The 12,963-nt window shown below is 37.7% G+C and overlaps 1 protein-coding gene across 1 annotated transcript in view; it reads right to left on the reverse strand.

Annotated features, from left to right (window-relative positions):
* The window catches only part of LOC306844052 (neural-cadherin-like), a gene marked incomplete at both ends in the record, with an annotated part of 265,863 nt that overhangs the window by 44,688 nt on the left and 208,212 nt on the right, over positions 1-12,963 (reverse strand). The window contains one exon of the mRNA XM_079375899.1: positions 3,456-3,670. Within this exon, the coding sequence (XP_079232025.1) occupies positions 3,456-3,670 (215 nt within the window). The remainder of the gene's footprint in view (positions 1-3,455; positions 3,671-12,963) is intronic.

The raw sequence follows: 12,963 nt of genomic DNA on the forward strand, positions 1-12,963 counted from the left end.
CTTTAATAAGAAGAACAGAGGCGTAAAACTGGCAGGCAGCAGGCCAATGATAAGGTTTAATAGGCCATGGTGAAGAACAGCAGTATGTAATAAGGTCTGATAGAGTGAAGGCGAGGAGGACTGGAGAGAGCCTAATGCATGGAGACTCACACTGTGGCTACACTTGTTCTGCTGTCCTCGGCACCACCATTCATCATTATTCATCTCCCGCTTTCTTCCTCCGTTCCACCTTTTCCATTCATACACCATCTTCGTCTCTCACCCAGACATGAACTACTTTTTCCATTTAATTCATGTCTGAGCTGTGCCACTTACTGTTACTCCTCAGCAGTTCCTTCAAATCTGCACTTTTTATCTATTTAATCTCTCTCTTTCCTCGCTATTCCTATCTCTCTCTCTTCTAGACTGTTTCTCTGTTTCCATCTCTCCTCTTTCAGATTTCCTCTCGGTTTGCTGCATGTGCTCACTAGACCCATCCAACCATTCTCTCTCTCTCTTTCTCGCCCCTCTTTTGGTGCTGGTTCCGGAGCCAGCACCCAGTTTAAATCCAATTGGTAAATATCTACAGCATAAGTTGTGGAAAAATCACCTCTGTGGTGCTCCTGAAACCTGCAAACTAGGACATGATAATCTCTTAAAAAAAAAAAAAAAAAACTCCACTTGGCAAACAAAATTAGATAACAGATCTGTCTTCACTGGAAATTATTTTTATATTTGAATATACATAAAATATGTTTTTATTATAGGACTTATAATCTTAATGTTAATTTATAAATATACTACTATTAATTCATATTAGCTCATTATACATTAATGTTAATTCATAGATCTTATAATGTTTATATGTACTGTAGAAATTAACGTTGATCTAGGTTATTAACCTAAACAATTTGTTCACTGTTAGTTTATTAACATTAACGGGATGGTTTACCAAAAACAATTGAATCCTAATTTATTTACTCAAACTTCTCATTTATTCCAAAAACCATAAGATTTTTGTTCACCTTCTGAAATGAAGATATTACTATTTGTGCTCCAAAATAAACAATAGTCTTAAAGGTTTAAAAGGTTTAAATGAATGGTCAAGACAGCTGTACATAAAATCATAAAACACCATGGTGTCCAATGCCTGGGCAATAACATCCCACACTTCACGAGTTCGCACTAACATATAATATGATTGAGCAATTAGTAAGCATATTTGGCGTGCTGTCAGGAGGGAGGGCTCCGAGCTCGGGATGGAGCCTGAACCCAGAGAACTCCCCCCTCCTCCCAAGAATGGGATGAAATTAGATTGGAGTGCGGAGTTGGGGTGGAGGCAGGATGCTGGAAAACTGTCATAGAACAGAGGTGAGTTGGCTGTATATATGCACCTGATGTGCTTGTTAAGGTGATTAGCTGACGAGCTGCACCTGGGCCAGACTGATTATCTGATCGTGCTCCTCCCGAACCTTGCTAATAAAACATCATATGTTGGAATCACATTGACTAAAAGTTTTATCTGTCAATATTTTACCACAAAGCCCCTGGTTGGCTGTGTACACAGTGAATGATAGGCTATGCGTTTCAAGATGAATTTGATTCACAAAATCTGATGGCACTGTTTGGATGCTATGAGTAAAACTATAAAAAATAAACTTTGGAGGCAGGCTCATTTGTTGTCGAGAGTCTAATGTATATGATAATATACAGTTTTACAACAAACTGTGCTGAGATTGCATAATTTTGCGAAGAATGATGTAACCTAAACCTATAGATAATCAATATTTCATAGATTTAACAATTTTAAGGAAAAAACGTTTATTGGATGTTGTTCAACAGATGCTTGACTTTAACAATTTACCCAAGTGTGACGGATAAGATTCAAAATCGCTGCTTTATGATGAATGTATAAAATGTTGTTTTGATTCTACATGTTTACATATTTATCACAAAACAGAGACTGAATAGTCACACTAAACCCATAGACCTTTCAAAACGTATAATTTGTCAACATTCATAACATTTGTGAGCAGTTGCCTATATAGTGAATATAAACAAAGGTAAACAGTGACATTGGGCCTGAGGGCACGGTTCTAGCGCGTCAACAGGTTAAAATATTATTCACAAAAATATTCTTTAATTTACTGTTCACAGAAAGATTCTCTGGGAATCCCAAAATGGTTCTTCTACTTCATTGTTATAAAAACCCTCTTTATTTTTAACACCGTGTCTACATCTGGTGGGACTGCTGTTCTTTGAGACTATCTACACTGTACGCGTCAAAGCGACAGTTGCAAAGCAACCATTTTGTCCCTTATGCCAAAAGTAGCGCAAGAGTTTGCAATACGTCATAAATAGAATGGGACATTAGTTTACTACTGGGGATTTGTCTCGTTGCGTCACATCAAGCTACAGAATCACATAACTGTGGCGTCGCATTGCACCGCTCACAGCCGGTGTAGACATGGTGTAAGAGTGTGTGTCATCATTCATCTAGTCTAGTCAGTGGGATTAGCGACCAGTTATGTACAGATATTCAGAGATCCCTGGCTGAGCAGCAGTTCCGCCACGGTTGAAAAGAGGCATCCGACTATCCCTCTCACCCTAATACTGACCTAAAACTGAAGCACTAGGAGATTTCCACCACTTTAGCACTCTTTGTTTCTGGAGCCACCATGAAGCCCTGTCCACAGTTGTACCCTTTACTTAATCTTCATCTTTCACTCCCTGTCACTCTCTTTTTCTCACCTCAGATCCGCTGTCTGCCATCCGCCTCTCTCTCGATCTCTCCATATGTTTTCCATCTCACCCTACACTGATTACACTCACATACGGCCTTATCTGCTACTTATCCACATTTACCAACACATCAGTGAACCGATCAAGAGCACAAGCTCTCTTATGAACATATGCTGCTCGTAGGCAGATCTGTGAGTTCATTAAAGCTCTAAATGTCTATACCCCATTGTAATCATTCTCCCTGATGAATGACAAATAAGCCTTTACTGATATAATGAGTGCCTTTGTTAACCCCTAATGAGCTAATACGGCTGCACACACAAGCCACCGGTGCAGCGATACAACAAAATTCATGACACACATATGCAAACAAACAGAAATAATGTGGTATTTTTATCTTCTTCTCTGTGTTTAGGTTGTTAGATGATAGCAGATCTCCCCTGAGTAAGAAAATGTTACAGCAATAAAACTTTTTTTATTAGAAACACTAAATCCTGCTGGAGAGACGCGAAGGAGTCTCTTCATCTCTTTCTGTCTAAAATAAACATATTATCACCCCTTTTTTCATTCCCCTCTCTCTATGTGTAGCCCTACTGGGAGATGAGAGAAGATGTGCCAGAGGTTCAGCTTGTGATATGAAAGAATGATGTAGAAACTGAAGCGGTGTTCTGCCTGCGCATTCGCAATACCCTTCCCTCGCCTCTCGACCTGTGGTGAGGGTGTGTGTAGGTTACCTATGGCCATGAAGTCCTCCGGCTCCCACGGTTGAAGCTGGGAGAGGGGTCCGCTGTAGAGCAGCAAGCCATCTGCCACCTCTGTGATGAACTCCAGCGAGAGGTGGCTCTCGAAGCATGGCCTTATAGGGGGAAACCAAGCATAGCCATTGCCATGGAAACTGTGTTTTGTCTGCTGGCACTCGGGTCCCTCAAACTGAGCCGGGCACTGACATCTATGGTATGCACAAAGGAAATCAAAAGCTCTTATTAAAAAACAGTATGAGTTTCGGGTTTTGTACACATGCTGCTGGACTGACCTGGACCCGAAATAAAAAAAAAACCCACAAAGACAAAAAGGTTTGTAGTAGTCATACATTGTGGTATTACACAGCCCTGAATTGTACAGCTCACATATATGTCCGTACCAGGAACATTTTATTTGAAATGTAGATTGTTTGACACTTGAACATAGGCAAGGCAAGTTTACTTATACTGTAGCACATTTTAGACAGTGATAATTCAAAAAGCTTTTACATAGACAAGATAATGATGTCTTACCATATTATTTTAATGTGTTATCTTAATTATGAACACACTGGTTTAGTTTGTAGTTGGTGTAGTTTAACCAGGTTTTACCATTTATTCTTCTTCTTCTTGTTATTTCACTATAACTCTTAATAAACCTGAAGTCTTGCCCATAGGCTTACTTCCACGTTAAAGAAAAAGGTGGATAAAACACAAAAGAATGTCAGTGTGGTTCCAAACAACATTGGGTGCCACTGACTTTTATATGAAATTTCACAGAATAAAGCAAGTCATACAGGTTTTTGAATGACATGAGGGTGAGTAAATGATGACAATTTTCATTTCTGGGTGAACTTTCCTATTAAGTCTAGACTGAAGACCCAGGTAAGCCAAACATACAAATTAGATTTCTCAAAGCTTTGTATCCCACTCCCACCTCATCTCTGTTACTGAGTGATGCAACCTGACAAATACAGCCTATACCAGCCAGACAGTGCGGTACACTTCACTGACCACTGCCTGCATCCCCTTCAGTCATTTTAGGATGGATTTCAAATACTATAGATCCCTCATTATCATAATTTAATCCTTATCCTTACAACAATTTTCTATGCACATATTAAACTACTATTTATAACACATGACAAGTACTAGTCAAGTCACCTTTATTTATACAGCGCTTTTAACAATACACATTGTGTCAACGTAGCTTTACAGTATCAAATTGGAAAATATTGTGTCAATAATGCAAAAGTGCAAAAATACTACACAAATTTTAAAGGGATAGGTTACCCAAAAATGAAAATTCTTTCATTAATTATTCACCCTCATGTCGTTCCATTTTAACTTTTCCTGCATGCGTCATGGTACTCTCAATAATGACGGAGTACGGTGATGTGGAAGATAAGAATCGTTGAATAAAGTCGCAATTTTTGTCACATGGACAATTCTATCGATGTCCTTACAACGTTTCTGGGTCTGAGAACAATTCAATTACACTACTCTCTATGGAAGGTCAGAAAGCTCTCAGATTTCATTAAAAATATCTTAATTTGTGTTCCCAAGATGAATGACAGTCTTATGGGCTTGGAACAACATAAGGGTGAGTAATTAATGACAGAATCTTCATTTTTGGGTGAAATATCCCTTTAATTAAAGTGAGGTTATAATGCTTTTTAACATTTTATCCTTCCTTTAGCATGAGATATAACTAATAAATGATCTATAAGATGCCTTTTTGTAGTCCTGCTATTGTGACTGTGCTATGTTACCATGTAATACATTTGCATAACACCCGCCCACTGGCTGCTTAGTCCCAATCTCAAAGAACATTTGGGTAAGTGATTTTGCTATGAGGAGACACTGCTTTTTGCTTCAAGGCCAAAAAAGATTATATGTACTTCCAATACCTACACCGTAGTTACCACAGATATGATCCAGACAGCATGTGTCAGAAACTGCATTTCTGACACATGCTCTAAGTGGTTTACCAATCACAACAGATCAGTCGACCAGCTGACCAATCAGAGGAGACCGTGCTTTTTAGAAAGTAACAACAGAGGGTGAAAAGAGGTGCAGCAGCAATATAAAGTATGAAAAAGTAACTTTAAATCATGTAAATGTACTCTAGCATACTTTGTAAATAAAATTGTGAGCTTGTAAATGAGCATAATATGGGCACTTTAAGGCTCTATTTTGAGGATTTTCTCATTAAGGGAACCTCCCAAACATCATCCTCAATAAAAGTGGAACCACACTAGACCATACAATCCAAGCCGATGTTGTGCATCTCTTTGCCATCAACAATTTCCATATGAAAGATACACTTCATATGCATACGTATTGGCATGACTCAAACAGTAATCAACAGCTCTCTTGTTCTGCTTTCTGACGGATCAGCCCCACCTGTTGCGCACACTCTCGATTCAGCCGACAAACAGCATCATCTGCTCAGAAACATCAATGACAAATTGCTTTCTTTTGGTTTGCCACCCATGCACTGCTGTGCCCTCAGATCCCTGCCTCAATGCCTCTTTGGCAAGTCTAATCATAGTCTTTGAAAAATGCATGGGTCTATTGCCGTCTATCCTCCATGTGTCTGTCTTCTTGCTCTTTGTTTCTTTCTCTCCTCACTGTCTCCCTTGTAGCTGCAGTTCTAATTGCCGGATTGAAAGGAAAATGACATGGGATGGGACTCTGTGCACTTATGACATTCGAGACAATGCAAGATAGTTAGGCAGGTCAATGCACCCAATGAAGCAATCAAACGCATCATGAGTGTTCTAATTGCATTGTGCGCTAATCAAAACTATTCCCATGTTTACTAAAACAAAATGCCATAGCAGAAGACAGGCGAGGATATGTTTACAGGACTGACCGTCAAACTACATCAACTCCTGATTATCACTGGCATGTCTCGACTAGCAATTCCAGCAGCAAACAATTTGTCTGTCCACACTGAACATGAAACTGCTGCAAGATTACAAACACAATTACAGATAATCAGATAATATTTAATGTTTAACACAGAGCTATGAGGATTTCTGATCAGTTGTATCTCACAGTGGGCGGAGCTACCTAGCATACACTACAGGAATATAAACCAAAAGCAAAGAAGCATCACTACTTGTCATCAAATCGTTTTACCTAGTGTATGTCACACCAGTGTTTACACTCATTTTGTTTATTTTTATATTGTTTCTGTTGTTTGACTTTACATCTTTGGCCATACAGATATTGATTCTCTCATTGTCTATATAGTAGATTGTCTAATTTCCGCTCTTCACATCATCAAACAATACTACGCTACTAGCATATCTACAGAGGCAGCAGCCAACGAGCTTGAGGATTCCCTTTTTAGGAAACACAGTGGGTCACGTCATTTTAGGATGTTGAAAAACACTGAGGGAGGATACATAATTGAAACCTATATGGGGGCATTCAGTTGCAAAATGCAGTTGTCACTCCCATGAATTACTAAACTGTGTGTGTATAGAACATGTTTAAGCACTACACTGTGAAATCACAACCAAATTGATCTGCATTGTGTACGTGGGCTTTTACTCTGCTCAAAAACCACGTATTTTTACTGCCTGAGAGAAATCAGACATGCAATTAACTGTTATATTTAATACATAATCTTCATTACCCCTTACCCAACAAGGCGTCACAGTGTCAGTGGAACAAACACCAAACTGCAAAGAACACCCAGATGCTGAACCAGGCTTCTGGTTACCATATCAGCAAAGACACATCAGCACAATAAGACAGTTTTACAACCCAAATAAATTTTAGAGAATGATCCTTTACCTACATTTAGCCACTTGAGAAATTTATAAACTTTCCTCCAATTTTCCTATCTTGTGATTTTCCTTTTATATTGTTTGCCAATGTATTAATCCAAAGTCTTTTGAATGAATGTTTCAGAACTGTAGTTAATCAATATCAAAATGTGTAGCATGTTTGGTATCAAAGAGTTGTCATTTTAATTGCCTGACTGATTATTTACATTATATTTTGCTGAAGTACAATTCCTCCCTGATTCACTCACCTTGGTAACACTTTAGAATAATGGTCCATTGTTAACAAGTAACTATGCAGGAAGTAATAGGTAGTACTACATTAACACTTTAGTTTTAAAGTAAAGTCGTGACGTATTGACAAGTATGGTGACCCATACTCGAAATTGGTGCTCTGCGTTTAACCCATCCAAGTGCACACACACAGCAGTGAGTAGTGAACAAATGCACACACACACACACCGTGAACACACACCCGGAGCAGTGGGCAGCCATGCTGCGGAGCCCGGGGAGCAGTTGGGGGTTCGGTGCCTTGCTCAAGGGCAAAGTGAAAAGTACATGAACCCCTCACTAATTACTCAAATGTTACCTTGTCAGCTTGCAGGAACTACTAATCGGTTATTATTTATTAATTGGTCATAGTCATAGGTCATAGTTGGTCATTGGTCACAAGTAGTTCTCAATGAGGAGATTTTAATTTAATAATTATCACATATTTAATAAGGAACTAACTTTGTCCTAAAATTGTTACTGCTTAGTTAATCTTGCTTCTCTATTAGTTAATAGTATTAAGTTAAGTGTTACTTTAGTACTATCTATTACTTCCTGCATAGTTACTTGTTAACAACAGACCATTATTCTTAAGTGTTACCCTCACCTTCTGAGGATGTGACACTCTCATGCTCTAAAAAAAAAATCACTGATCACAAGATTACTTCCAGAAGAATTAAAAGTTCTGATGATGCTGAGCTAAAAGTCTTCAAATGACTCTTCAACACCTTTCAAAAAGGGCAAGATGTGCAAACATCAAACTTTTTCTTATGAATTGATACACTAAGTATCACCTACACCTTTATAATTAAACCTATGCATTATGCATTATAATTAAGAAACTGATGTTTCAGTCAGGCTGTCGATTTGCTGAATATCAAATACTGGCATAACTTCATGCTTTTATTCTTTACTCTGCTCCAGCTTTAACCCTCTAGCTATTTCAAACTGTATGTGTGTAGCATAGTTTAAGTGTTTAGTGTAGTTAATAAAGTTTTTTTGCATCACACTTGAGGTTACTTGTTTTGCTCATAAGTTAAGTCCTTGATCATGTCGATCACAGCTACATGCTTTTGGAAAGTGTTGGATCAGTATAGGATATTATTGTCTAAAGCCAAGAAAATAATATTCTATACTAGTCTATAGATGTGTTCACTGAACATTTGCTAAATGAGCACTGGTTGGGCATCTAATAATTCTGTCAAGAATCTCCAAAACCAGTTATTTGATCCAAATACTTTCACTGAACATAATTAATTATGCATATTTTCCTTTTGGGCTGATTTGTTACATCTTAATATATAAAAGTTTAAATTAGCACCAAAATACTGAATGCACCTTTAACTTAATAAACGTGTATCCAGTACATAGCTTTTTTACTTGCACACAAACAATATATATATTTAAAAAAATCAGTTACTTTTATTTATTTTTTTGGATCCTTTCTCATAAGATGCTAAAGTTTACAGGAATCTGTCTCAAAGATTTCAGATGGTCTGTCAGATAGTCATTCTGGACTCATCCATCAAGTGTGCTGAGATGGATGTACGTGCGGGATGGAAGAGTAATGCACACCACAGAGAAAACTTTCCATGATAATGGCACAGATATTACATTCCTAATGTTGGCCCATTGATTACTGTCAGCCTCATAGCGAGCTGGATTTGGACAAATTTCCAGCCTGGTGCGACTAATGCTCTCCCAAGGCACAAATCTAGCAAGACAGAGGAGCCAATCTGGTTGCAATAAGACAACATTTCAACCACCCGAATCGATACAATAAAGTAACTCCGTCTGGGGAACGATACCCTTTTAAGCTAAAGTTTCATAAAGACTCACTAGAAACTATGTCAGGTGACTCCTGTTTAGGCTGAGGATTGAGTAATACATAAGCCCTGTGATCTGGTGATGGAAAGAGTCAGGGTTTAAGGGATGGACAATGGGGTGCATGGAGTGGGCGATTCAAAGTGGAGATCAAATTATGTGACAGGATCAATGAAAGAGACAGTCCCACTGAAGCAAAAGAGAATATCAAAGCTGGTCTGAGGAGAGACTGAGCAAAGGAGCAGAAAAATGTTTGCTGATCATGCATTTTGAGTTTCTTTGGGGCATTTCTTGCAAGCAGTTGTTTGTGCACAAAAACAGCTAGAAGAGCAGTTTGACAATCTTTTCCCCCTAAAGAAACAACAGCCTTTGATAAATAGCAGCAGGGTCACAGATCTTTCTAAAGCAGAAAAGAACTGACCTCTGTTCCATGTAATTCACTGGGGTCAATTTGAGCAATATCTAAAATATTAAGAGTGTCTTTTGAGTGTGTGCTTGAGTCAGGGATAAAGAGAACACCAGAGAGACAGTAAAACACTTTAAACAGAAACACTTCTTTCTTCATAGAAAAAAAGCTCAGCTCTGTTCTGCTTGATGAACTAAATCAGACCAATTTATCTCCTCGACTGAATCCTGGTCTTAATATCAGCCATGATGGCTGAACACAATCCTCTTACTCCCTCTGATCGGTTTCACCTCTTCCCATTCGCTCATTTCCTGCCAGCGTAAACAGTAAGAGGAATCCATTGGTTAGCTTGTGAGAAACCAACTACAATCTCCCTCCTGTCCTCCATTTACAAATCCACCATTAATCCTACTTCCTGACTATCTACATGTTGCTTCTTAAATCTTGACATCCAACCCTCAGCAGGGTGATGAACACTGTGCTGGAATATGCAGCATGGATGTATCTGCATATCAGAAACAGTATTTTAATAAAGCATATAGTATTTTCTATTGCTAAAACTACATTGCAAAAATCATTATTCCAGTATTAACCATTTGTCTTATTTCCTGTAAACATATCTAAACAAACAATATGTATTACAAGATACATACTGAATTAAGTTTCATTTTTTTCTATTTACTTTAAAGCAACAAACTTAAATTGAGTATAAACAAATCCTATTTTTATGCAATTCTGCAGGAAGTAAATGTATGTTGCTTTAGGAATGTTTATAGATATTTTTACTGGGGAAAAATACATACATTTTTGCAGCATCCTGCTAAACAATCTTTATCAGCTTCATGTTTGCTTTATGAATGCACATAATAGTTGGGAACTGAATCAACATTCCATCCCAAAAAGGCAGGTGATTTTGCTCATCGTGCATAGGATGGTATAACACAAATCCTTTTTCTTATGAGGGAAAGTTCAGACTTCAAGCAAAACCATAAAACAAGTTACTAAACCTATGATTTCACAAACACAGCATAAGAAACAAAATTCAGTTCCTCCTCTAACTGGGGAGCTGTCATTATTTGTTGAATAGTGACAATCTAAAAAGGATGCTGCTTAATTAGACTTAAATTATGATTGAGGGTGTTTATGTTTAAATCGACTCTAGTTCTACATTTTTCTATCTGTAGATAATAAAGCTCAACATCCTACTTATGATAAATACAGTACTTTGCAGTATCCATTTTTCCTTGCAAATCTATCTATAATTTCCAAAAGATGTTTTTGCCTTATGCTAACAGTAGCTGCTGGAATAGGATTTTTTTTTCTTTTTTTGCATTATTTTAACAGCGGTTGGGGTAATGACATTTTCGAAAATGTTCAGTACTATTCTTATAGGGAGGGGTTTATGTGCTTGACATTGACCCCCATTCCCACTGATGTTCATTTACAAAACATTTGTAAATCTTCTTTATCTACTTAATTCTAATGAAGCACAGACATGGTACATGGACTGAATGAAAGTGACTCTTCATTCCATTTGTGATATTCACGAAATACAGATAATAGAAAAGGGACCTTGAGAGCTAAATACTCCTGGCTGGTTGGATGTTTGATGCATGTGAATTACAGCATTCGTGCAAGAAAACAGTGAAATTTAAAGCACTCTCCTGCTGTCTAAGTCTCTCTTGACACAGAAATAACCAAGCAGTGTGAGTGAGGGGACCCAAAAGCAATTTCATTCTGCCAAAGCGAGATATTCGTATAGACCATGTCATATCAATGCATACGAATTCCTATTTTTCATACAAATGTCTATGTTTGATAAATCGTTCCATCTGAGTGCATACAATTCAATTGATATGTTTTGAGCACGCCTGAAGGCTGAAGAAGACTGGAAGGTTGACGTAACACAGACGCAACTTTAAGGTTGTTGCCTGCGGACATTATTAGGATTAGAGGAGCGCTTAAAGCATGAAGCGTTCTGGCCCACAAAGCCAGCTCAACACATTACATGCTCGCTAGGTCTGACCACTCGCAAATCCGTAGCTTTACTTTCTTCTTTTAACTAAACCACTGAGAGCTAAATTAATTTCTCCATATTCTTCAAGGTGATTAAAATGAGGCGTGGAAAGCATACGGTATGTGAGAATGGGATGCTAAGCCATTGCATGTGTAGGCTTTCTATGATGTAAGATCATGACATGCAAAAGAGATTGGGGAAATGTGTAATAGAACTGTATGTGTGTCAGTCTCCCCTGTAAAATATACAAGTTTGTGCACGTGCGTGTAATGAGAGGTGATAGGTGCTGAGGTAAATGGTCAACACACAAATTATACAATAGGCAAATGTGCAATTCCATTTTTTAAATGCCCCCTTTGGAAGATGTCAGACTGGTATTTACGATATGTTCATTGCTCTGCATTTTTAATTTCCCTCCGGGAAGAAAAAATCCTCCATAACACAAGCAGCAATTAGAATACAACTCACATCTGCAACCACATCTCAGATATCATTAGGATATTCCACATGGCAGCTGCTCTCTTGATTTGGATCTAAATCAACCCATACATACTAAAACACTGAGCTTTATAAATCATTGTTAAGCATCCATTAGTGCCCTAGCTAAGAGTTACACAATCTTACTGTGTGGTATTGTCAACTCACATTATAGTCAGGGCTGACAATACATGTTCATACACAAACTTTTTCCACTACTTTCTTCCCATTTGTCCCTGCCATTTTTAGGTCTATCTTGCTTGTAGAGGAAATAATTGTATGTAAATGTGATCACCAGTTTCCAGTTCATGAATTTCTTAAAATAGTTCTGGTCAGTATTTATAATGATTTAATGTAATGTAATAAAAAATATATAATGATAATAATAAAAAGAAAAAAAAAAAAGAAAATGTTTGCAGCAATTTTAATGTACAAAACGCTGGCTCTAAAATAATGTAAGTGCTTGAAATTCTTCATAGACTTTTAAAATTAGTTCTTGTTTGAATGATGTCAAGACTTCTCATTCTTTTGCTACCGATCCCCGTATTACTGGTAACTGCTTCATTCTCCATATATATATATATATGTGTGTATGTATGTACACTCACCTAAAGGATTATTAGGAACACCTGTTCAATTTCTCATTAATGCAATTATCTAATCAACCAATCACATGGCAGTTGCTTCAATGCATTTAGGGGTGTGGTC

Source organism: Barbus barbus (genome assembly GCF_936440315.1).
Source record: "Barbus barbus genome assembly, chromosome: 2".
NCBI lineage: Eukaryota > Metazoa > Chordata > Actinopteri > Cypriniformes > Cyprinidae > Barbus > Barbus barbus.